Source organism: Hypanus sabinus, chromosome 22 (genome assembly GCF_030144855.1).
Source record: "Hypanus sabinus isolate sHypSab1 chromosome 22, sHypSab1.hap1, whole genome shotgun sequence".
NCBI lineage: Eukaryota > Metazoa > Chordata > Chondrichthyes > Myliobatiformes > Dasyatidae > Hypanus > Hypanus sabinus.
Window position 1 is genome coordinate 20,318,999 of NC_082727.1, and position 27,042 is coordinate 20,346,040.

The window sequence follows — 27,042 nt, forward strand, 5'->3', positions numbered from 1 at the left end:
CGGGACAGGTGGTTTCCTCTTTAAGCGTGGCTGGGAACTGGGCTCTGGCCAGTCAGAGCGAGCGGATGCTGCAAATCCAGGGAGCGAGTGTAACGGGCTGGTAGCCCGGCCGAGTCTTCATTGCGGATCCGGCGATCGCGGGAGCGCAGCCGGCGGAGGTAAGGAGCGGATTCGGGCCGAGGCCGGTCACCTCGCCGCCAGTCCCGCTCCGGCGGAGCCCGGCCGCCCTTCCTTCGCCGTCTCCGTCCTTCACTGAACCCGGAGAAAGAAGCCGTGCGATGTAACAGCGGCAGAGATGGTCAGACAAGGGGAGGGGGGGAGGGGGAGCGAAAGAGAGGCAAGCAGAGGGTACACGGGAGTGAGAGTGGAGAGGGGTAGAGAGAGAAGGGGATACGGGAGGAAGGAGGGAAGACGGAGGGAGAGTGGATGGGGTGGAACAAGCATGTTAGGGGAGAGGGGAAGGGGCGACGGCGGGATGTTTATAGGGACAGACAATAGCTCGCAGATAGAGACAGGGAGGGCGGGATCGCGGACGGAGAGAGACGAGGGCAGTGATACACCCTCTTCCCCCCCCCCCCCCCCCGCCCCACAGAGGAATATCAGACCAGAAATCAGTTTGCAGAGATTTTTTCACCTGCACATCCCGTCCCAAAGCCTCGGACCCTGAGTGATCGTTAATTCTCTCTCTCTCTTTCGCGCGTGCTTCTACCTCCACAGCACTTTCTCTGTAGCTGTTACACTTTATTCTGCATTTTGATATTGTTTTCCCCCCAATGCACTGTACAATGCATTGATCTGTATGAACGGCGGGCAGGACAGGTTTTTCACTATACCTCGGTCCATGTAACAATAATAATCCGATTTATTTTCTCATATTCCATCTGTTTATTTCCCCATCGCTGTCCTCTCTCAGTCTATCACCGCCACCAATACCACCCCTTTCCGGAGCTGTACCTCGCGCTCTAGTTATTTGTGTCTGATATGCGGACGGTCCCTGCTCCTGAAGATTTGTACAAAAGGAGACAGCGGCAACCAAAGAGTTAATTCAAAAGTACCCCCATAAAGAAGTGCTGGGAGCGCTTTGCAGGTCAGGAGAGAGTTTGAAGTTTCAGGTCTCAGGTCGTCTTTAAAGCAGCCACTCTCGTCAGAGGCAAGGTCCGTTCAGTGGAGCGTCACTGAGGCATGGGCGGCACGGCTCAGACAGACCTTCTGAACGAGCTGATGCTGTCTGAGGAAATGGGGACTTATTGAGCCCAGTGCTGCTCCTGTCGGTGGGATTCCTCGGGGAGCGGTAGGTGCTGCGTTCGATGTAAACTACAGCAGCGACGGACCTACCCCGTGAATTACCATTCCGAGTTTCTTACAGCTTTGCCAGTGCGTCCTTTCCGGAACCCCTCTGAATTCCCTATTTCTTTCCTCTCCTCTTTTTTCGCCCCCCCACCTTTCCCTGAGCTCCTCTCCCATCTTTGTTCCCCCGTCACTCTGCCTTCTCTGTTTCCGCTCTTCCCTCCCTCCCTGGTTCCGTGCTCGGTCCTCACTAGGAAGTCCAGGGAACTGCGGGATCATAGAGAACATAGAAAACCTACAGCACAATACAGGCCTTTCGGCCCACAAAACTGTGCCGAACATGCCGTACCTTAGAACTAACTAGGCTTACTCATAGCCCCCTATTTTTCTAAGCTCCATGTATCCATCCAGGAGTCTCTTAAAAGACCCTATCGTTTCCGCCTCCACCACCGCCGCCGGCAGCCCATTCCACGCACTCACCAATCTCTGAGTAAAAAAGCTTACCCCTGACATCTCCGCTCCCCTGTGAACTGTGGGATCATCCACTCTCCTGGCCTCATTGATTGAGACCTGAACCAGATAACTTGTCCAGGGGGCTTAAAATCCAAGCCACCAACAACGGCCGCGGACCCTCCGTCACCTCTCTGCTGAGTGTTAATCCTGGGATGGGGAAGGATGAAGCTGGATTCCAAGGGAAAGGGGTAAACAAGCAGGGATAGGAAATGGGGAGATGGGGGTTTGTGATCACCTGAGGAGAACTTTGGGAGAGTTTACAACCCTGGAGTCTGGAGCAGAAATGGGTGACGAGTCAGAGGGAGCTAAGTTTAGAAGAGGACGGGGTTTGTTCAGTGGAGGTGTTTTGAGGAGTTGGGTTGGGAATGGGAAAGATGCTGGACGGGCTGGGGTGGTCGGAATTTGATGGATTGAGCAGGAGAGGGATATGGACAGGTGGGAGGGGATATTGAGGGATATGGGGGTGGGGTTGGGACTATATGTTTGGGGGTTGTGGGATGAGAAAGTGGAGAGGAATATGGGCAGGTGGATGTTAAGTAGGATTGAAGAATATGGATGAGGGATGAAATGTGATATACTTATGAATGGTGGTGGGAGATTATTTTACCTGCTTACCTAAGTTCCTTTGGTGTGTGTGTGTGTGTGTGTGTGTGTGTGTGTGTGTGTGTGTGTGTGTGTGTGTGTGTGTGTGTGTGTGTGTGTGTGTGTGTGTGTGTGTTTCAATGCATCACATGCGACTGGGTGTCTGGCAGAAACTGCTGCTGTCTCCCACCACCACAAGCAAGATAACCCTGGGGTTTGGGGAATAATGGGGTGCCACACGTGGTAGCTGAAGCCCCAACCCACTAGCCCCGAGAGCAGGAAATTCCCCTCCCCACCCCACCAGCGCTGGTAATTGGAATCAGTTCAGTAATATCTTCACTCAACTTTGAACTAATTCCACAACCTATGGGCTCACTTTTCAGGGACCCGACATCTCATGTTCTCAGTATTATTTACTTGCTTATTATTACTCTTCTTTGTATTTGCAGTTTGTCCTCTTTTGCACATTGATTGTTTGTCAGTCTTTGGTGTCGTTTTTCATTGATTGTTATATTTCTTTGTTCTACTGTGAATGCCTGCAAGAAAATTAATCTCGGGGTGGTATATGGTGGCATACAGTATACGTTCTTTGATAATAAATTTACTTTTGAACTTTTTCAATTCTACCCCACCCCTCATCACACCAGAGACTGGAATCATTAAACCACAGAACGCGTGGAAAATTGAGCAAGAGGTAGAGAGTGAGTTTTGGAGGGAGGAGGTAGAGTGGGTGGGATGGACGAAAGGAGTTCAGAATCAGAATCAGGTTTATCAGCACTGACATATGGTGCGAAAGTTGTTAGCTTTACAGCAGCAGCACAATGCAATACCCCTGGGGGGGGGGGGCGCGAATTACAGTAGGTATGTATCTGTATATCAAATAGTTAAATTAATGCAAAATCATGGGGTAGTGTCCATGAGTTCAATGTCTATTCAGGAATCGGATGGCAGAGGAAAGAAGCTGTTCCTGAATCACTGAGTGTGTGCCTTCAGGCTTCTGTACCTCCTCCCTGATGGTAACAGTGAGAAAGGGGCATTTCCTGGGTAGTGCAGAACGCCGCCTTTTTGAGGCACTGTTCCTTGAAGATGTCTTGAATACTACAGAAGCATGATAGGGCTGACCAATTTCGCCACTCTCTGCAGCTTTGATTCTGTGTAGGAGAACCAATCCCTCCCAAGATGGTGATGCGGCCAGTCATGACGCTCTCTATGGTACTTCTAGTGTTTCAGGCGACCTCAAGCTCCTAACGAGATATAGCCACTGTCTTGCCTTCTTTATAGCTGCATCAATATGCTCCGGCCAGGTTGGGTCCTCAGAGATATTGACACCAGGAACTTGAAATTGCTCGCTCTCTCCACTTCTGATCCCTCTCCGAGGACGGGTTTGTTTTACCTTTCCTGAAGTCCACACTCAGCCCTTTGGTCCTGCTGACCTCGAGTGCAAGGTTGTTGCTGCTCGAGCGGTATATCTAGAGCGCCCTCTCGTCACAATCTGAGATTCTGCTAATAGTAGTTGTATCATCAGCAAGTGGGTAGTTGCGCCTTGTCTAGCCACGCAATCGTGGGTGTGGAGAGAAATACATAATGCTGTGGTGCGCCAGAGATAATCATCACCGAGGTGGAGATATTTTACCAATCCGCACAGATTGTGGTCTCCCGGTTAGGAAGTCAAGGATCCAATTGCACAGAGAGATACAGAGGCCCAGGTTCTGCAGTTTCTTTGAACAGAACTGTTGAACTCTGAGCTATAGTCGACAAACAGCATCCTGACAGACATTTGTATTGTCCAGGTGATCCAAGGTCGGTGGAGAGCCAATAAGATCGCGTCTGCTGTAGATCTATTGTGTTGATAGGCAAATTGCAGTCAGTCCAGGTTCTTGCTGAGGCAGGAGTTGATTCTAGCCATGGTCCACCTCTCGAAGCACTTCGTGACCGTAGGTGTGAGTGCTACCGGGCGATAGTCGTGAAGGCAGCTCCCACTGCTCTTCCTGGGCTGTTATGGGGAGACCGGAAGTGGGTTAGAGAGTGAAAGGCTAGTCCAGAGGGAGAGTGGTGGAAGTGTAAGGACGTGAGGGATGAGGACGGACGGGAGGGATTAAAGACGGAGGACAAAGGGGGGGGGGAGTGGAGCGAGAGTGAGAGGGGCTCTGTCTGTAGAGAATTAGCAAAATAACTTTTTAGGATGAGGATAAGAATCTGATTGCAATCTGTCGAATACTGAAAGGCCTAGATAGAGTGGGCGGAGAGCGGATGTTTCCTATGGCGAAGAAGTCTCGGGCCGGAGAGCACAGATTTGGAATGGCAGCACTTCCCTTTAGAACAGAGATGAGGATGAATTTATTTAGCCAGAGGGTGATGAATCTGTGGAATTCATTGCCAAAGATGGTTGTGGAGGGCAAGTCCTTGTGTGTATTTAAAGTGGAGGTTGATGGTTCTTGATTAGTCCAAGGTTACGGGAAAAGCAGGGGAAGGTGGTTGAAAGGAATAGTAATCACCCATGATGGAACGGCAGAATGGTCTAATTCTGCTCCTAAGTGTTATGGTCTTTTGTAGAGGGACGCCTGGATCACTTGCAATGATTCCGATGCTTCAATACTTTCCCCTTTAGCAGCTGGTGTCGATGACTGGAAATTCTGCTATCAGGGGCATCATTAAACTTGTTCGCACTCAGGCGCCAACTCCACAAACCTCCTTCCAGCCCGCGTCATCTAATCTTGTTAACGATGTCTCCAGGCGCTGAGCCCTCGCCTCATCCACCCTTCCCAAGTGACAGTGCCCATCCCGACCTGTCTCTCCTCTCGGAGTGAAGAGAACTCTCCTGACCCGTGCTCCTCTTTCTGACAGTTCCGGTACCTTAGACAGTGCAGTTCGCTGATTCCACCCCCCCCCCGCCCCCCCCCCACACACTCAATGCCCCTCCCCTGTTCCTTCTAGTTTGCTCGTTCCATCTCCATCTCTCCGTCTTTCCTTTCTCTCTCTCTCCTTCTGCCCGTCTTCCCCTCTTCGCCCCTCTCTCTGGTTCCCCCCTCCCTCTCCCCCATCCCGTTCCTGCTCCCGCTTCAGACATTGTGGCCAGGATTCCTTTTACTTGGTCTCCCTCCGGAGACCAAAGCTGACATCATTCTTCTCAACAAACTGCTTCAAGTCTCCGTCACCCTGGCAGGAGCAGTCATTCAAAGAATATTCAAGCCTTTTGCCAAAGGCTCCCTCTCCAGCCCCCAGCCACAACTTCGTCTCTTCTCCCCGCTCCCTCCCTCTCCCCGCTTCCTCCCGACGCAGACGCTCCGCATTCCGACTGCGTTTCCCCAGAGATCGGCCACAAGCGTGCAGGATACGGTTCGGGTGTCACGTACCCGAACCACGTGACCCCTGTTCCGGCCTTGAATGTTTATTTACATATCCATAGTGTGTGTATAACTTCAATCGGGATGCATAACAAATCAAACACGTCCATCCGTCTGCAGGATTCCTGCAACTGCAGCTCCTACTGTCCCGCAGCGTCTCCGGAGAGTGGGCATCGCATGCCCGCTTTCTGGAGGCCCCTAGACACGGGTATATCCCGGGCAATCGGCTGTCCAGGCCGATGGGGAGGCCCTTGGCCTCTCCCCCTCTACACCGTGTGGGGCGTGAGGCTGAAGCACAGCCAGGCTTCAGGAAAAGTCCCTTCAGACACTCAAACAGGGGCTACAACGTTCTCTACCCAGGACCCTGATGTAAAGAGGAAGGATTCCAGTGTGGAGAAGCTCCACGGGGACGCCAGACCTGCCCCCTTGGCGTGTAAAAACAGCAGGGGCGGATGGGGATATGCAGGCGCATCTCTGAACGGAATTCCCTCTCTGTGATACAGAACTGTGCAGTGGGCTCCCGAGGAGAGTCTCCGGACCGGCCCCGATGACCAGTTCCAGCCTGAATGGGGCCACATCCAGAAGCCCTCGCGACTCTTAAGGGTGACGGGGCGGCCACGGTTTGCTCCCTCCTCCATCGTCCAGTCCATCCAACCCGCTGCCCTCCTTTAGCGGGGAGCGCTGGCGAACACGTTCCCCAACACTACCCCCCACCCCCACCTGGTACGGTATGGGGGGCGGTCACCCCGGGGTCCAGAGCAAAGTCGGGAAATGGACCGGGCTCACACAACCCTCCGAGCCCTTGGACCTCCTCCAGAGGGTAAAGGGACACGGCCACCGGCAGGAGTCTGAAGCCTTCCTGACTTGAAGTTTCCCAAGTGTGTAGTCTCTGGGTCTAAACCCCTCTCTAGCGCACTTTCACCAGCAGGACCGCAGGGGTACAAGCCGACACCACCCCTCTCCGCTTTCTCAAGGGCAATTGGCGGGGGAAGTTTCGAAGCAGAGCAGCCTCCGTGGAGGGAAGTAGATAATATAGTCCCCGTTTCATCTGAACTGAATGATAGAGGGAGGAAGGGAAGTGGTGGGTCAGGAGGTGATGGGTGAGGGGGTATGGATGGAGGGAGAGAGGAGGAAGAGTGACAAGAGGCTGGGAGAAAAGAAGTGGAGATGACCAAGGAATCTGATGGGAGAGGAGAGCAGAGCCTGGAACTAAATACGGGAGGTGAAGAGGGCGGATGGGAACAGCGGAGGTGCAGTCAGGATCGGATGCGGTTGAGTACCCATTGAGGGGTAGCGGCTGGTGTAGTGGGAGTAAGTGGGCTTGTTCTGTTCCCGAACAGCAGCGTAACCCTTGCCATTTGCAAATTCCTCTTTCAGGTTCCGAGTTGTGGGAATCATGATCCAGGTCTGAAGGAGCTGTAATTCCTGGGAAGACCAGTGAGATTCCAGGGAATGAGCGTGCTCTGTCCAGCCAGAGATGATGAAATCACCTCTCTCCGCTCTAGTTAGTCCGATCCTGCTCCTCTTCATCAGCGGCACCCCGCTGGGCTCGGGATGGGTCGCCGTGGGACCTGTGGGTGACGCCCATCCAGGGTGGCAGAGGCTGCTGGACGAGGGCGACGGTTGCCCGGACTGTGAGGCGGAGCTATGCACGCCTCCCCGCGGCTGCCTGGCCGGGCTGGTGCAGGACCCCTGCGGCTGTTGCTGGGAATGTGCCAACATCGAGGGGCAGCCGTGTGACCTGGACAACACCAACCACTTCTACGGGCAGTGCGGGGAGAACTTGGAATGCCGGCTGGAGCTGGCCGGCCTGAAAGAAGGGGAGATCCCCGAGCCCCAGTGTGTATGTCGCTCCAACCAGGCCGTGTGTGGTTCCAACGGCCAGACCTACCCCCACATCTGCCGCTTCCAGGAAGTAGCTAGAGCCAACCAGACAGTCAACCTCAGCCTGGCTCATGAGGGCCCCTGCGAGGCAGGTAGGAGGGATAGCGGTTTGGGGTTGGGGTGGTGGGGGGGGGGGGGGTCAGTGCCAGAGGCAACGTCTTTTCACTCAATGCCAAGAGTCTTTGATCTTGGAGTAGGTTGATAGGACAGAATGACATGGTGGACTGAAGGGCCCAATTTGTGCTCCATATTCTAATACCTACAAGAAGACAGTACAATAGAGTGATACAGCACAGAAACAGGCCCTTCGGCCCAACTGATTTATACTGACCAAGATGCCCATCCTATTTGCCTGTATTTGGCCCAAATGGTCTTTCCTGTCCATGCAGCTGTCCAAGTATCTTTTAAATGTTGTTAATCTACCAACCTTAACCTAAAAAATTATCCCTTAGGTTCCGAATAAATCTCTCATCTTAAACCTATACCCACTAATTTTCAATTCCCCAACCCTAGGAAGAAGACTCCTCATTTACCTGACCTCTCCCCCCCCCCCACGATATTTTACTCCCTTATAATATCACCATGCTTTCCTGTACACCCCCAATTAAAATAGTCCCAACATGCTCAACCTTTCTCCATGACTCATGCCCCAGGAATCGTCCTTGTAAATCTCACTACTCTTTTCAGTTTAATGGCATCTTTCCTCTAACAATTCTGTCAAAACTGCACACGATATTGCAGCCTCAGTAACATCTCGTACAACTGTAACATGACGTCTGTGCTTGGTAAAAACAAGGGATACTGCAGATGCTGGAAATCCAGAGCAACACACAACATTCTGGAGGAGCTCAGTTGGTCAGGTACCAACTAGGGAAGGGAATTGACGTTTTGGGCCGTGACCCTGCATCAGGACCTGATGCTCTTGACTTGGTCAGTCAGGGCACCTGTGCTTGGTGCAAACTGACGAAGGCCGTTGTGCCCAAAAGCCTTCTTCATTGCCCTGTCTACCTGTAACACCTACCCCTCCCATTTGACCATAAGATACATAGGAGCAGAATTAGGCCATTTGGCCCATCATGTCTGCTCCATCTCTTTGCCAATTATAGTAGGTATCTCCCCTCTACACTGATGCAAGGCCTGGACCTGAAATGCCTACCAGATGCTGCCTGGTCTGCTGAGTTCCTCAGGAAAATAGGAACAGGAGGAGGCCACTCAGCCCCTCAAGCCTATCCCACCACTCAATATGACCATGGCTGAGCTGCTCATCTGCTCCTGTGTCCCAACTCCCCATTGCCCACAATCTGTCAGGCATTAAGATCAGGTTTATTTGTCAAATATACATCAAAACATACAGAGAAAAACATCAAATTTATGATGATCAGTGATGACACGTCCTCGGCGCCAACTTAGTATGTCCAAAACTCACTAACCTGTACAGCTGTTGGAATGTGGGAGGAAACCAGAGCACCTGGAAGAAACCCATGCAGTCATGGGGAGAACATGCAAACCCTTTGCTGATACAATGGGAATTGATCCCCAGTCTTACAGCTACTGCTGTAATGTAATGTGTTAGCTACCACACTACCACGCCGCCCATTTATCTACAGGATCTCCCACCATAGATAATGATCCAGGCTCTACGACTCCCAGGAGCAGAGAGCTCCAGGGATCCACCTCCTGTTGGCAACAATTTGTTTCTACCTTTTTAACACGGGAGTGCGTCGACGTCACAGCAGCTGCTCGGCCCCACTGTTCACAGCAGAGGTTTGTAGACCACTTTGACCCTCCCTGCTTTCAATGGGGGAACTGCGGTAACCCTCAGGTGCACAGCAAGATCCCACGAGTAGTGATGAGGCAATCAGACTCTCTCCGCACCCACCCCGGCGGTGCAACACTTTGGTCAGGTATCTCATTAGTGGGGCAGCTTCATGGTGTGCACTTCTTGTCACCCCATTACAGGGCGGATGTGGGGGCTTTTGGAGAGACTGCAGAAGGGGTTCACCTGGATGCTGCAGGGATTAGAGAGAATTAGCTAAAGGGAGAGGGTGGATAAACTTGAGTTATTTTCACTGGAGCAGCAGAGGCTGAGAGGAGAACTGACAGAGTTTTAAAAATTCTGGTAGAGTAAACAGAGTGACAATCCATATGATCTCCGCCCCTCATGATCTTAGAACCGCTGAAAGATTCCCCCCCCCCCACCCCCCATTTCAGCCTCCATCACTCCGGGAAAGAAAGTCCCAGCTGGTCCACTCTCCTTAAGGCTGGGTAACTTCCTTGTGAAGCTTCTCTGCTGCAGCTTAATTAGCGTACACAAGACATAGGGGCAGAATTAGGCTATTTGGCCCATCAAGTCTGCTCTACCATTCCATCATGGCTGATGCAATTTTCCCCTCAGCCCCAGTCTCCTGCCTTCCTGTATCCTTCATGCCCTGACCAATCAAGAATCTATCAATCTCTGCCCTAAATATACATAAAGCCTGTGGCAACAAATTCCACAGACTCATCACTCCCTGGCTAAAGAACTTCCTCCTCAGCTCTGTTCTAAAAGGACGCTCCTCTATTCTGAGGCTGTGTCCTCTGGTCTTAGACTCTCCCACCATAGGAAACATCCTCTCCACGTTCACTATATAACGGCCTTTCAACATTCGATAGGTTTCAATGAGGTAATTCCTCATTCTTCTGAATCCTAGTAAGTACAGGCCCAGGGCCATCAAACGCTCCTCATAGGACAAGCCATTCAAACATGGAATCATTAGTATTTAGTATTGTTCAGCATTGGAGAATCCACAGGTCTTGCAAGACAAGTTCAGTTGAAACAAATACAGGCTCCTTAGAGACATGCCCTCATGGCAACTAGGCCCATAGTGACAGTCATGACTGCAATTCCCTTCTTGGCCAAACAATACTGGGTGTGAGAGGCCTACAGGAACTTATCAGATAGCAGGGGTTTTCCTGTTGACGTGGATGTGAGAGTTAGAGCCACAGAGCAGAACAGCACAGAAACAGGCTCCTCTACCTATCCAGACCATGCTGAACTCTAATTCTACTGTTGCCTTGACCTGCACCAGAAGTACACCAGTGCCGTCAATGTATTTATCAAAATTTCTGTTAAATGTTGAAAACAAACCCACATCCACCATTTCCACTGGCAGCATATTCCACACTCACACCTTCCTCTGAGTGAAGAAGTTTCCCCTCAGTTGTCATAAAATATTTCACCCTTCACCTTTAACCTATGACCACTAGTTTAGTGGCAAAAGCCCAGTTGCATGTACCCTATCTATACCCTTCATAATTTTGTATACATTAATGGAAGGGAATTAATGGAAAAGGTTTAGAAAAAAACTGCCCAGGTGGAACATGGGCACAGAACAGACCTTTGCAGAACACTACTGGCCACTGACCTCCAGGCAGAATACATTCGACCCTCTGCCTTTTGTGGGCAAGCTAGCTCTGAATCCTTGTTTTCCGAGATACCATGCCTCCTGACTTTTTGAATGAGCCTACCTTAGAAGTCCTGTCAAACATCTTACTAACATTCATATATGCCACATCCATTGCTCTAACTTCATCAATCAGTTTTGTCAATTCCTCAGATTTGTGAGGCATAACCTACCCTTCACAAAGCCATGCTGACCATCCCTAATTAAACTCAGCTTCTCCAGATGCTCATAATTTCAGTTTCTAAGAAACTTCCCCAATAAATTGCCTACCATTGATGAAAGACTCACTGCCTATAATTCCCAGGAATTATAAAGGTAACCCTTTTACCCTGAACAAAGGTTACCACTCTCCAATCTTCTGGGACTACTCCTGTAACCAGTAAAGTCACAACCATCCTCATTTCACACAGTAATCTGGGGTATAACCCATTTGGACCCTAGGATTAATCTATCGTAATATTTTTCAAAAGTTCCAAAACCGCCTTTTTCTTAACATCAACATGTTCCAGCACATTAGCCTGTTCTACGCTGATCTCTCATTAGTCAAAGTCCCTCTCACTAGAAAGTACCAAAAGTACCAAACCAAAGTGTTCATTACTTCTTTCAACTCCAAGTATATGTCTCCTCTTTTATCTCTAACTGGAACTAACATCCTTCTGTTCTTCACATACATATAGCATGCCTTGGGACTTTCCCTAATCCCATTCACCAAGGCCTTCTCATGCCCCTTTCCAGCTCTCCCAAGTCCATTCAAAGCTGATTAATGGCTATCTTGTAACTCTCAACCCCTGTCTGATTACCGCTTCCTTAACCTAAAGTAAGCTTCTCTCAAGCCCTTGACTAGATGCTCCACATCTCCTGTCAATCACGGTTCCTTCATCTTTTCCCTAACTCAATGGGACAAACCCTCACAGAACCCCTCCCCCCCCCCGCAAGTGCTCCCTAAACAACCTCCACAATTCTGTTGCACATTTTTGCATGAGTCCCCAATTTATGCTCAGCAATTTCTGCCTAGTGGCATTATAATCCCCTTCCCTCAGTTAAATACTTTCCCATACCATCTGCTCCTGTCTCTCTCCAAGGCTATGGTAAAGGTTATGGAGTTGTGGAAATGCTCCCCCAGTGAAGGATTGAACACCTGACACCTGACCTGTCTACATATTGAGTCAGGAATTCTTCCTGGACACCCCTAACAAATTCTACCCCACCGGAACCTTTTGTAATAAAGAGGTACAATATTTGGGATCAATATTAGGGAAATTGTAGTCCCCCATAACAACAACCCCATTATTTTGCACCTTTCCAAATTCTACTGATCTATTCCTCACTGCCTTTGTTGCTATTAGGGGTCTATAGAATACTTTCAATAGAATGAATTCTCCCTTCCTGTTCCTAACTTCCTCCCAGACTGACTCAGTAGACAATTCCTCCACAGCACCCTCCCTTCATGCAGCAGTGATCCTATCTCCAATTAATAATGCCATTCCCCCACCTCTCTGACATTGCTCCGTGTCCTTTTTGAAACATCTAAACCCTAGAACATACACTAGCCATTCCTGCCCCTATGACAGCCAAATTTTCTGTACTGGCCACAGCTGCATAGTTCTGTGTACTAATCTATGCTCTAAGACCATAAGACCATCAGGCATAGGAGCAGAATTAGGCCATTTGGCCCATTGAGTCTTCTCCGTCATTCAATCATGGCTGATCCTTTTTTAAATACCTCACCCTTGTTCATGATACTTTTTTGTATCAAAATAGATACACTTTAACCCATCCAGCTGACTGCAATTTTGCCCTATCAACTGCCTGTCCTTCCTCACGGTCCCTCTACATGCTGCATCTAGCTGTACATGAAGTGCCCATCTTCTGACTAATCATTCTGTTTTCCACCTCCCTGCCAAAATAGTTTACAAACTTCCCCAGCAGTTCCAGCAAATCTGCAAACAAACATAAATTAAGCATTAATTACATACAATTTTTACAATAAAGATCACAATTAGAACAACAAATATTCATTTTAGTGCAGAGTGGTTGACATGGTTGTCATGTTGCTGTACTGAAGTTGTGGTTATGACTTTGCTGGTTGGTTCAAGAATCAGAGGTCAAAGGGAGGTTGCTGTTCCTGATCCTGGGGGTGTGCGGCTTCAGGTACCTTCTGCCTGACAGTAGCTCCAAGAAGATGGCCCGGATGGTGGGGATCTTTGATGGTTGTTACCTCCTGTAGATGGTATTGATGGGGGAGGTGGGGGTGGAGATGAGGGAAGGGGCTGCTTACCCTGACTGCCTGCCTCTCCCCACTGGCTGTGTCTGAGCCCATGGACTCTTTAAGAGGGTGAGTACTTGGGGTGTCCACTAATGGATCAGGGTTTCCATCACCAATGGACTGGGTGGATTGGTGTGCATTGTGGGTTAATAGTTCAATGGTTCCATTTGATATTAGAGAATGTATACAATATACAACCCGAAATTCTTTTTCTTCACAGACATCCACAAAAACAGGAGTGCCCTAAAGAATGACAGAGTGAAAGAGTGACAATGTTAGAACCCCAAAGCCCCCTTACACACCCCCCGCACGAGCAGCAACAAAACATCGAACCCCACCCACTTACTTCAGCAAAAGCATCAGCACCCTCCACCCACCAAACAATAGCAAAGAAAGACCATGATCTGCAGTACAACAAAAACTAATCATTCACCTGACAATTAGACATGCCACAGGCTCTCACTAAAGGTAGAAAAAAGCTGTTTCTGTAGATAAGCTCAAAGAAGCCATCCAGCCCCATCTGAGCTCCGCACACTTCATGTAAGGGTGCCATATTGTAAACCCTGCCTCCTGTAAAAATGCTATTCCCTTTTCTCAGTCTCTTCTCCTCCACTGCATCTGTTCCCGAGACATAGATTTCCATTCCAGCATATCAGAGATGTCTGCCTTCTTCAAAGGGCAGGGTTTCTCTCTCTCCACTATTGATACTGCCTTCACCCGCAGTTCCTCCATTTCCCAAACAGTGATAGAGTCCCTCTTGTCCTTACCTACCGCCCCATCAGCCTCTGCATCCAACACATCATCTTCCACAACTTCTGCCATCTCCAAAGAGGTCCAACCACTAAACGCATCTTTACTTCCCCACCCCACCCCTCTGCATCCCATAGGGATAGCTCCCTCCACATTTCCATTGTCCATTCATCCCTCCCACTAATTTCCCTCCCAGCACTTAGACCTGCCCATACATCTCCTCCTTCACCTCCATTCGGGTGCCCAGACAGTCCAGGTGAGGCAACACTTCACCTGTGAATCTGCTATAGTGACCAGTGCTCCCAATGTGGCCTCCCCTATGTTGGTAAGACCAGTCATAAATTGGGGGGGATGCTGCTTCATCAAGAACCTCCTCTCTATTAGCCACAAGTGGATCTTCCTGGTGGCCAAACATTCCCATTCCCGCTCCCGTTCTGGCATGTCCTTCCATGGCCAAGTGACACCACCATCAGGATGGAGAAGCAGAACCTTGTATTCTGTCTGGACAACCTCCAACCTGATGGCATAAATATTGATTATTCCTTCCAGTAAACTAATTCCCTCTGACCTTCTCCCCTGTCTATTACTTCCCCCTGGGTCCCCTCCTCCTCCCTTTCTCCTACAGTCCACTCTCCTATCAGATTCCTCCTTCTCCAGCCCTTAACCTTTCCCACCCACCTGGCTTCACCTTTCACCTTCCAGTCAGCCTCCTTTCCATCCCCCTCCCCCTACCCCTACCCCACCCCTTTATTCTGGCATCTTTCCCCTTCCTTCTCAGCCCTGAAGAAGGATCTCGGCCCAAAACACTGACTGTTCATTCATTTCCATAGGTGCTGTCTGACCTGCTGAGTTCCTCCAGCATTTTGTGTGTGTTGTTCTGGATTTCCAGCAACCACAGACCTTCTCATGTTTATAATTATCTTAATTGACTGGTAGGAAGCGTCAGCCCAGCCTGCCTGTTCCAGAAGGACCCAGCGCTTATTGGTTTGTAAATTACTTTTGACAGATGGTCATTACTTCTAATTGGAAACAAAATCCAATCATTTTAGATGGATCCTGGTTAATTGAGACGTACCAGGACAAGACCATTTTGGCCCAATAAAGTGGCTGCCCCAATTAGCCGAAGTTTCATGGAACTAGTTAAAAACGTATAAAAAAGACAAACTACCATTTAACTGAGTAACAAATTATGTAGTTAAATGAAATAAAGAACAAATTAGAACACTGTCAATGCCACCGCAGTACTATAAGGCTGTGTATCAGTTCCTAACAGTTATCCAAGGAGGAATTCATCCAGTATATGCTGTTGCGTCCTTTTGTTGACTATAAATGAACAAAATCTGCGCAGACACCTGGTGTAGATCATGGACTGCTTCCATGCAATGTTATCAATGATTGCATCCTCCAATTTTTCATTTTAATTGCAACATTCAAGGTGATTGTCAGTGCCTTCAAATACTTCATAGCTTCTAACTTGTTGAAGTGGTAAAATCATTTCATTTTCACTCCCAGCATTTTCTGGCATCTCTAATTCTGAGTGCCTGGAACCACAGCGAGCAGAACAATTCTGAATTGTCTTACTGCTCGCCGCTTGCCAGCTATCAGTGCCAAAAACACTGTTTTTTTCAACACAAGCACACGCAGTTGACGCTGTTTAAAAATCTGTTCACTCTGAGCACGGTGTAATGTCAATCTGCAACACGAGTGCACGCGACTAACACTGGTTGGAATCTGACTGGCAACAGTCTTCTGCACCAATCAAGCGGCCATGCGTCCGAAATAAATGAAGGGAAGCCTGGCTATTTTTCATGATTAGTTGTTCCAAATAAGCGGCTGCCCTGATTCACCAATGCCCCAATTAACTGGAATCCACTGCAGATTTTCCACCTTTTTTTTGTTGGAGAAAAAGAAAGCAAAAAAAAAATCACCCCAGAAAGTTAGCCAGCTTATCCCAGAGCTGTGTAAAAGAGGCACCTGATGCCACTTCCCGTAGTGTGGTTGAGTTAGTTGGTGGGAAAGGTTTGACCTCTGCATCCAGAGAGTAGACTAGGCAGCTGGCAGTGCTTGAGGAACTGGGCCATTTGGAGACAGTCTGACCACTCTCTCTACTTTTCCGGTTGACATGGAGGCTTACCAGTTCAACTGGAATAACGGTGAATGCCCCAGTGACAATGGTGGAATGATAAAGAGTCGCAGAGAGATCCAGCATAAAAACGGGCTCTTTGGCCCATCGAGTGTGTGCTAGCCATCAAGCATCCATTTAGCCTGATCATAGGGTCATAAAACAGGCTCTTCAGCCCATTGCATTCAGTCACCCCTAGATTCTATCCCTCACCAAAACACTGAAAGACCACTTAATGTGGCCAATTGACCCACTAACCCACGTGCCTTTGGGATGTGGGAGGAATGGTGTTGGGGAGGGGAGGAAAAGAATCAGCCATGATTGAGTTGTGGAGCAGACTCGATGGGCCAAATGACCTAAGTCTGCTCCTATGTCTTATGGTCTTATGGAAACTGGAGCAGCCATGCAGAGGGAAGGAGAACATGCAAACTCTGCACAGACAGTACAAGTGGGCGGGATCACACTCAGCTCACTGAGTCTGTGTACGACTGTCAGAGAGTGGGTTCAGCTTTGAATGTCTCTAAAACCTGGTGGACAGGATACATACACCTCATCAGATTGTACCTCTAGTGTAAAGCAGTTAGCGTTCGTGTCTGCACTGATTTACAGCTCTGGGTAAAAGTCACAGGAGGAAAAGACAAACTCCACCCAGATTGTCCAGAACTGTCTGTTGGAGGAGGAGAGTCAGTCAGACAGTTCTCCCAATGTATGGCCGTGGGAATAGCTGGAGAATGGGACCCTCTGGTTTACTGTGCAGGAAAAAGGCAGTATAAACTCAATGGGCTGAATGGCCTTGTGTGCTGGAACCATTCTCAACTGATCAACTATGATCAGTCCCTGGGGTTTATTGCCTCCTCAACCCACTCCATGAGGTGGAAGTTTGGCACAGCACGGTAGCAGAACACTTTACAGTGCCCAGAAGACTGGGGTTCAATTCCGACCACTGTCTGTAAGAGTTTTCACGCTTTCCCGATGAGAACGTGGCACACAGGGTAGCAAGGTGGTTGGCACGATGCTTTACTGTACCAGCCACCTGGGTTCAATTCCCACCGTTGCCTGTAAGGAGTTTGTACGTTCTCCCCATGACTGTGTGAGTTTCCTCCGGGTGCTCCGGTTTCCTCCCAATTTCCCAAGATGTACTAGTTGGAGGCTAAATGGTCATTTTAGATTGTCCTGTGATTAGGCTAGGATTAGAATCAGGGGAACTGCTGAGCAGCACGACTCAAAGGGCCAGAAGGGTCTATTGCATGCTGTATCTCAATAATGATCGTGAGGGTTTCCTCCCACATTCCAAAGACTGTCCCCAGCACATCCTTGGACTGTGTTTGTTGTTGATGTAAACAATGTATTTCACTGTATATTTCAATGTACATGTAAGAAATAAAGCTAATCTTTAAAAGAATTACCCCAGGTTTGGAAAGGTATGGATTACACAGAGGCAGCCATGCTCATGAGAGAGGAGGAGATTCCCAGGCTCCCAAGGTGCCTGTAGAGGGACGCAGAGGTCCCTTATGGGGTTAGCCTAGGTGAGAGACAAACCCTGACATCTGAGAGATTTGGGGACCATTCCTCAACCGGGGGGGGGGGGTAAATTTGGAGTTCTACACTCCCCTTCCCCTTCCCAACAAGCTGCAGAGGTTGGGCTTGGGCTGGATGGGCCATGTACTCTGACAGCCTGTCATTGGGTCAGAGTATTAAACTAGACAGAACCAAGGCCAGGTAGGTGTCGTTGAACACAGCTCTCTTAGTTTCAGATGGAAGGGGAGGTGGGAATGATCAGTCACTGTGATTCAGACATAAATATTTCCCCTTGCAACTCCCTCTCCTAAGCAATTTCCCAGCTGCTGCCTTTCTGACTGTAATGAGCTTTTAATGATATCCTTTTGTGAGTCTATCAGTTTGACAAGTGTTTCTAATGGAAGGAAATGGCACTGTCCCAGCCATGCTCTCCCACTGCTCCAGATCATCGTAACAGATTCCAGGCTGCCGAAGGCCACATTCCGACTCTATTTTCCAAGAGTTTGGGCAGTTTTCCAGCGATCTCGGAATGGATGAGGAGAGCAGACTTCTCCGGCCCGTTGTCAGGTTGGAGGGAGAGGAGTGTGGGTGGGGGGGCAGCTGGGTTTCCGGGGGTCTGTATCTGGCATAGACCGCAGTAATGGGCCAGGCAAGAGGCTGGTACACTCACCACCCCTCCAGACCCCGAGTCCTGCTCTTTCCCAGCACTGTAATAGTGGGCAGATAAGTTGCTCCCCCACACCCCCCTCACTCCTTTCTGGACTTCCTTATAGGAAATCCCCTCTCCTGAGTTTAAAATTCCTTTCTCTTTGCCCTTCATATGTTACCAATGAAAACAGATCAAGTTTTGCAACCCAGTTAGTAACATACTTTGTTATCCTGTCTGAAAAGATGGATTATCAAGAGGCATCCGGGAAATTTTTGCTTTGACTTTTAACAGTGTGATTTTCTTGGAGGAGCACTCCAACTTCCTGTTTTCTTTAGCCACTAGTGAAGATTACCCAGGAGGAAGACCCAAACACAAGGATTTACAGTTTAACACGCAAAAATGCTGGAGGAACTCAGCAGGTCGGGCATCATCTTAGGAGGTGAAGTTTCAGGCCGAGAATTGATGAAGGGTCTTGGCCTGAAACACCGACTGTTTCTTCCCCTCCATAGATGCTGCCTGGCCTGCTGAGTCCTTCAACATTTTGTGCTATTCTGGATTTCCAGCTCCTTCAGGATCTCATGTTTAAGATTTTACTAACAAGAGAGAACCTGCATTTGCTGGAAATCAGGATCTCCCAGTGGCCATCCATTTTAATTCCGCTTCCCCTTCCCATTCCGATATGTCAATCCATGGCCTCCTCCACTGTCACGATGAGGCCACACTCAGGTTGGAGGAACAACACTCAGGTTGGGTAGCCTCCAATATGATGGCATGAACATCGATTTCTCTACCTTCCTGCAATGCCCCCCACCCCCCACTTCTCCATCTCCCATCGCCTTTTCCCTCCCTCACCTTATCTCCTTGCTTGCCCATTGCCTCCCTCTGGTGCTCCTCCCCCTGTTTTCTTTCTTCCATAGAGTTCTGTCTTTTTCACCAACTTCCCAACTCTTTACTTCAACCCTCTCCCTCCAGGTTTCACCTATCACCTGGTGGTTCTCTCTCCCCCACCCCTACCCTTTAAGTCTACTCCTCAGCACTTTTTCTCCGGTCCTGCCATAGGGTTTCAGCCCGAAACATCATCTGTACTTTTTTTCCATAGATGCTGCCTGGCTTGCTGAGTTCTTCTAGTACTTTGTGTGTGTAGTTTAAGATTTTACAGTTTATTGTTCAGTTAATGCACCCACCCTGTTCCTTCCATCTCTGCCCTTCATTCCCATTCCCTGCTCCCTGGTCTAATGAGGCAGCTTCACCTTCACTCATTCCCACTCTCACTATTCACTCTTCAAGTCTGGTTAACTCACAGCTGACCTGGGTCTCAGCACCAAGTTCCCTGTGTCCTGATGCCTTTTGCTGTACTTAACTTTGTGTCCAAACTTCAGCACATAAGACCATAAGACATAGGAGCAGAATTAGGCCATTTGGCCCATTGGGTCTGCTCCGCCATTCAGTCATGGCTGAACCTTTTATCCCCTCCTCAGCCCCATTTCCCAGCCTTCTCCCCGTAACCTTTGATGCTGTAGCCAACCAAGAACCTATCAAGCACTGCCTTAAATACCCCCATTGACCTGGATTCCACAGCTGCCTGTGGTAACAAATTCACCACCCTCTGGCTAAAAACATTTCACCACATCTTTCTTTGAAATCAGAATCGGGTTTATTATCACTGGCATATGACATGAAATTTGTCAACTTAGCAGCTGCAGTTCAATAGCAGAGAGAAAAAAATAAATAAAATAAAAATAATAATACTAATAAATAAACAAGTAAATCAATTACGTATATTGAATAGATTTTTAAAAAGTGCTAAAACAGAAATACTGTATATGTTTTTAAAAAATGAGGTAGTAAATGGGTGCCCCTCTATCTTGAGGCTGTGTCGTCTTGTCCGAGACTTCCCCCACCGTGGCGAACATCCTTTCTGCATCTACTGTCTCCAGGCCTTTCATCGAAAGGTTTCAATGAGATCCCCCCTCCTCATCCTTCTAAATTCCAGTGAGTACAGACCCAGAGCTATCAAACGTTCCTCGTATGATAACCCTTTCATTCCAGGAATCATCCTCTGAACCCTCTCCGATGCCAGCACACCTTTTCTGAGATGAGGAACTCAAAACTTGTCACACATCAGTAGAGCAGAAGCATTAAAACATCAAACAGTACAGTGCTGGACAATGTTGTAGCAATGTGGCAATCTTGCTGCCAGTTTATGCTAAATGCTGTGTATCACCCATATCCCTCCTTCCCCTTCATATTCATGGGTTTATCTAAAAGCCTCTAAAGCTCCATTAATCTGCTAGTTTCCGCCACCACCCCGGGAACCCAGTCCAGGCAGCTACCATTCTCTCCATAAAGCAAAATCTTGCCCTTCGAGGGACCTTTAAACTCCCCCTCCCCCCACAACATTAACAGAATCCTCTGGTGTTAGACATGCCTACCCTGGGGAAGATTCTGACCGTCCATACTATGCTTCTAATAACTTTGAGAACCTCTATCAAGGCTCCCCTCAGCCCAAGTTTAACCCAACCTTTCACTCTAGCTCACGCCCTCTAATCCAGGCAGCATCCTGGTGACCTCTTCTGCACATCCTTCCTGCAAGGAGTGACCACAACTGCACGCAATACTCCAAGTGCAGTCTGACTTGTTTTATATCTGCAGCATGACTTCCTCACTCTTGTAGTCAACACTCCTACCAATGTCGGCAAGTGTGCCTTGCACGTCCTTCACTGCCCCCTCCTCTAGCGCCAGCCGCTTCTGGTGAGCTATAGACCTGAACCCAAGATTCCTCCACAGCTCAATGCCATTCAGAGGCCTACCTCTAACTGTGGACTAACAGGGGCTGGATTAGTTCCGTGGAGGACTGCCAGAAGGGTGGTACAGGCATGTAGTGGTAAGTGTAATGCTTTACAGCACCAGCTTTAAGATCAGGGTTCGATTCCCGTCACCGTCAGTAAGCAGTTTGTATGTTCTCCCAGGGCGGTGTGGGTCTCCTGCCACGTTCCAAGGATGTACAGGCTAGGGTCAGTAAGTTGCCAGCACGCTGCGTTGATGCCAGAAGCAGTACAAGATGACGCTGGTGGCAAATACAACAGAGAAAACGATCAAACTGCATTAATTACACTTTTTCTGCTAAACGATCACTGTAAGCAATAGGCTGTTACTCCCCTGTCAGAGTTCAGCTTTCGAACTGCCTGGGCGACCTGGCGTTCTTGCGGTGGGAACTGAAGTCTGGAGGGTGCGAGATGTTGCAGTGTGCTGCGTACGGGTTGAATCGAGGCAGTGGGGTCCGGGCCCGAGAGAGTGGGGAATGAGCCAGTGTTTGGCTGGTGCAGACCTGGAGGCGATTCGAAGCGAGGAGAGCGGTGGCAATGCAGAGTCAAAGCGGCGAGGCCCGGACCAAAGCCGGAGAGCAAGGAAAGACACGAGGTTTGATTGACTTACGCGCCGAGCTGAATTGGAAAAGTTGAGGTGGCGGGGCACCGGCCGGACAGCGTATCAAAGCGGCAGGGTCCGGATCTGAGAGCAAGGTCTGGACGATCTAAGCTCTGGGCCGGAGGCAAGGGACGAACCAGTTCATGTCACTGCTCCATGAGTTTTACTCGACTCTCCACTGAACTTCAGCTTGTTATTCCATGGGGTTTACTCATCTCTGCACTGAACTGTGGCTGGGACCTGCACCTATCACAGCGTGATCTCACTTCTGTGAGCTTCATTTCTGAACGCTGTTTGCTTACTTTCATTGTTTGCATATTTTTTCCCGCATGTTAGGTGCATGACTGTTTGTTTTAATGGGTTCTATTGGGTTTATAGCTGCCTGCAAGAAGACAAATCTCACGGTTGTATAAAGTATACATACTTTGATATTAAATGTGCTTTGGCTGTCCCCAGCATTTCCTTGGACTGTTGACACAAATGACACTTTTCACTGTATGTTTCGATATTTTGATGTAAGTGACAAACAAAGCTAACCTTAAATCATTAACTTTAAGATAAAGTTAAAACTTAAAGGTTTGAAACTCTTTCGGGTTGCTCACTTTGATGTCCACCCGGGGAGTGCATCTCCCCTGCCCTCTGATAGTGGGCAATCACCAAAGGGTTCAGATTCAGATGTATTTGATACATCGTGTTAAATTAATCACATATTCTATGACTTATGAAATTCGTCAGTTTTGTAACAACCAACATACCCATGCATGTGCTGGGGCAGCCCGCAAGCAGCACCACACTTTCAATAGACAATAGACAATCGGTGCAGAAGTAGAGCATTCGGCCCTTCGAGCCTGCACCGCCATTCTGAGATCATGGCTGATCATCTACTATCAACACCCGGTTCCTGCCTTGTCCCCATATCCTTTGATTCCCCTATCCATAAGATACCAATCTAGCTCCTTCTTGAAAGCATCCAGAGAATTGGCCTCCACTACCTTCCGAGGCAGTGCATTCCAGACCCCCACAACTCTCTGGGAGAAGAAGTTTTTCCTTAACTCTGTCCTAAATGACCTACCCCTTATTCTCTGGTACTGGACTCTCCCAGCATCTGGAACATATTTCCTGTCTCTATCTTGTCCAATCCTTTAATAATCTTATATGTTGCAATCAGATCCCCTCTCAATCTCCTTAATTCCAGCGTGTACAAGCCCAGTCTCTCTAACCTCTCTGCATAAGACAGTCCGGACATCCCAGGAATTAACCTTGTTAATTCAGGTACCAACATAGCCTGCCCACTATGTTCTTCAAGCACATTGTCCGCTCAATCCTGGCAACTTCCCTGGTAGTCTCTCTCTCTCTCTGTGAAGTGCGTAACGTTGCTTTTCTTGTCTCAGTCCCACAGATCATCTCCCCTCCATTCAGCATTTGGAATACCACCGGAGAGGACGTCATCTTTGGCTGTGAGATCTTTGCCTATCCAATGGCTGCCATCGAGTGGCGGAAGGAGGGGCTGGAGAGCTTCCTGCCGGGGGACGACCCCCAGATCTCTGTGCAGGTATCTGTGGAACGCTTCCAATCTGTCACAGCGGGCTGGCGACATTCCGTCAGCAATCACAAATGGGCACCCTGCCCATGGTTGGTTAGTGGGCACAGGCAGTGCCCAGGTTCTGGGAGTGCAGTTGCTCTGAAGGTTCTTATACGCCCATCGTGGTTGTTGGGTTGCACCAGCGTCCCGGTCCCGGGTTTTAAAGATTCCCAAGAGATAGGCCCTAGCTCTGGGGCAGGTTCTGGGCACATAGAACATAGAATAGTACCACACAGCAGGAGCCCTTCAGCCCACATTGTTGTACTGACCCATATAAACCTGCTGTGCAACGAGTCTAACCCTTCCCTCTTACACAGCCCATAACCCTCCAACTGTGGTACAACCAAGTGCCAATCTAGATGTCCCTAAAGTATATGTCTCTACCATCACAGCTGGCAAGGTGTTCCAGGCACCGACAACTCTCTGTGTATAGATAAAACGTACCTCACACCCCACCCATACATTCCTCCAAATATCTGAAAGTTATCCCCCGCTTTCTGCCTCGGGAAAAGGCTTTGGCTGCCTACTCAGTCTTTGCCTCTTACCTTGTACACCTCTATCGAGCAGCTCAGGCAGTGTCTGTGGAGGTAGCAAAATCGCCTCAACTTTCCTCCATTCATTCTTATAAGGTTATCCACATCAGCTCTGTTGTCCGCCTCTCCTGATCTCATTTCTGCCCAGTGTTTGGGGGACTTGCAGAGATTGGGGAAATTGCCTCCTGGAGACCTGGGGCTTTAGTGGGCTGAGGGGGGTGCACTAGGGAAGGTGAGTTGTGGAATGGCTGGGGGTGGGGAATGGGAGCATCTGGAGAACCGGCTGTAAGCAGGATAACTCTTGTGGAAATGGCAGAAGGCTTTCAGCCATTGTGGAGGTTGTGAGGACTCTGGGATGGACTCCAGACCAGAATGAGTCTAAAGTCATAGTCCGCTAAACACAGAACAGGCCCCTCAGCCTATCTGGTCCCATCTCGTGGAATAACTCGTGCCAACCAGTTATTCTGCCTAGTCTCATTGACTCTCACCTGGACAAAGCCTTTCATTCCTGTCCCACCATGGGATGTACTTATTTTGTTGTTCAGTTGTTGAGTCCGACTCTTCGTGACCTCATGGAGTCCATATGGCAGGATACGGAAGTAGATTGCCAGGCCCTTCTGCTGCTGCCCAGGTTGGGGCCCAGCTGGGTTTGAACTCAGGACCATCTGCCTTGAAGTCCACTACACCACCAGCCGGCCCACTGTACTTATACTTCTCTTAAACGTTCCACACTCACACCGCCCTCTGAGTGAAGAAGTTTCCCCTCATGCTCCCCATTCAACTTTAACCTATGACCTCTAATTCTAGCCTCAGCCAACCTCAGTAGAAAAAAGCCTGATGGCATTGACTCATATCTATCCACTACGCTTCAGGGAGTAAAGTCCTAACCTATTCAACCTTTCTCTATAACTCAGGTCGTGAAGTCTCAGCAATACCCCTGTTCATTTTTTTCTGTTTTCTTTCAATCTTATTGAAGATGTCCAGAACTGCACACAATACTCCTAATTAGGCCTCTCCGATGTCTTATACAACTTCAACATAACATTTCAACTCCAGTATTCAATATTTATTTATGAAAGCTGATGTGCCATTCAAACTAGGATGACACTTCCAAGGAATTATGGATCTGTATTCCCAGGTCCCTCTGTCCTGCTGCATTCCTCAGTGCCCTTCCATTCACTGTGTAAGTTCAACCCTGTTACGTCCTCCCAAAGTGCAACAACTCACATTTGTCTACATTAAATTCCATCAGCTATTTTTCAGCCCGTTTTTCTAGTGGACCAGGTCCCACTGCAAGCTTCAATAGTCTTCTTTGCTGTCCTCTGCACCCCTAATCTTGGTGTCATCCTCACCGAGGAAGCGTCTGTGAACTCCGGGGGTAGGTAGTGTTTAACCCTTCCTCAGCCGCCAGCACCATCCTGTGGCCAGTCACAGCAACCAGTCCGGGTGACCCTCCTGTTTGTGTTTCACAACAGTTCCGAGGAGGTCCAATGAAATACGAGGTGACGGGCTGGCTGCAGATCCAGGGAATCCGCACTTCGGATTCGGGAACGTACCGCTGCTGTGCTCGAAACAGACTGGGGGAGGTCTCGGCAGCTGCCAGTCTGACGGTGGTCTCACCAGGTGAGTGAGGGAAGCAGTGCATCAAGCCACCACCTGTCTCTTACCCTTCCACAGTGGGGTGGCAGCGAACCAGGCCATTCAGCCCATCACGCCCCTTGTATCTAAGAGCCTGGTGGGACGACTCTCTCTGTGGACCAGTAGTTAAAGTGAAGGTGGGGAGAGAGTGGGGACAATTTCAGTGTTTCTCTGCCTAATGATATCCCATCCCACCACGTCGGGTTGGAGGAGGCCGGAGAGGGGTGGTGAGCAGAATATTCCACTCCTCTCTCTCCATGGCCATGGGAGTATATCCCAGAGTGGACTATCTTGGGATCAGGCTAGCAATCTGGAGTATACTTTCCCCATCTCTAACAGAACAAGAGACCTTCAACCTAGTTCTACCCATTAGACAGGTTATGCCCTGTATGCAGCCCATGGAGTAATCTATTCCCATCAATAAGCCAGCCTAGACTCATAGTCAAGGAGCCATAGAGCATTACAGCACAAATCAGGCCATTCAGTCCATCTAGTCAATGCTGAATTGTTACTCAGACTAGTTCCATTGACTCCCACATGGACCATTGCCCTCCATAGTCTCCCCATCCATATACTTGTCCAAACTTCTCTTAAATGTTGAAATCAAACCTTCTGTGGAAGCTCGTTCCATGCTCTCACCACCCTCTGAGAAGAGAACCCCTCCCCGCCTCAAGTCCTTCTTGAAACTTCACCTTTCACCCTTAACCTACGATCTCTAGTTCTCCATCTCTTTACTTTGGGCTCCAGTCACTACCCACCCACTCTTTTCTGACCCCAACCCCAGCTTTACTGTAGCAGGGAGTGTTCTTCATTCTTGTCGTTCCCCCTTTCTCTTTCAGATCAGCTGGGTGAGCTGGACACTCCGTGGAGACAAGCCCAGCCGCTGGTGGATGATTACTCTGATATGGACGACTATTACTGATGGCTAAACCGAGGCCAGCAGGGAGCAATAATGCTCGACTGGGAGGGAGCAATGGTTATAATAAAGTCTGTTGGTGTTAACCAAATGACTCCTCGATCTTACTTTTCATTTCTACTGGCTTCTGGGGGTCTTTGCCATGTGCAGAGAGTTGGTTCCCAAAGACTCCCATTGACACATTCATAGGACATTACAGCACAGTACAAGGCTTTGGGACTTTTAGCCTAATCCAAGATCAACCTAACCCTTCCCACTCACAAAACCGTCCACTTTTGTATCATCTACAGTATGTAGGTTAGTGGAAAGATAAAGGATTGGGAAGCTTTTTAAAAACCTACAGAGAGCGACTAGAAGAAATATTAGGAGGGAAAAGATTAAATATGAGAGCAAGCTAGCAAACAATATTGAAGTGGATAGTAAAAGCTTTTTCAAATACATAAAATAGAGACGAAAGTAGATTATAGGACTGCTAGAAAATGAGGCAGGAGAAATAATGGTGGGGGACAAGGAGATGGCAGATGAACTAAATGAGTGCTTTGTATCAGTCTTCACTGCGGAAAACATTAGCAGTATGCCAGATGTTGAA

General features: G+C 48.9%; 1 protein-coding gene across 2 annotated transcripts; it reads left to right on the forward strand.

The window, feature by feature from the left end:
* Positions 1 to 26,544, forward strand: LOC132379401 (kazal-type serine protease inhibitor domain-containing protein 1-like). 2 transcript variants are annotated; one of them, XM_059947203.1, is made up of 5 exons: positions 1 to 158; positions 7,104 to 7,702; positions 23,176 to 23,336; positions 25,375 to 25,522; positions 26,377 to 26,544. In XM_059947203.1, the coding sequence occupies exons 2-5, from the start codon at positions 7,204 to 7,206 to the stop codon at positions 26,457 to 26,459; spliced, it is 891 nt and encodes a 296-aa protein (XP_059803186.1). In that variant the 5' UTR covers positions 1 to 158; positions 7,104 to 7,203; the 3' UTR covers positions 26,460 to 26,544. The 2 variants fall into 2 exon arrangements, with proteins under 2 accessions (XP_059803186.1, XP_059803187.1); XM_059947204.1 differs by lacking the exon at positions 1 to 158 and adding an exon at positions 1,129 to 1,291.
* Positions 26,545 to 27,042: the final 498 nt, after the last annotated feature.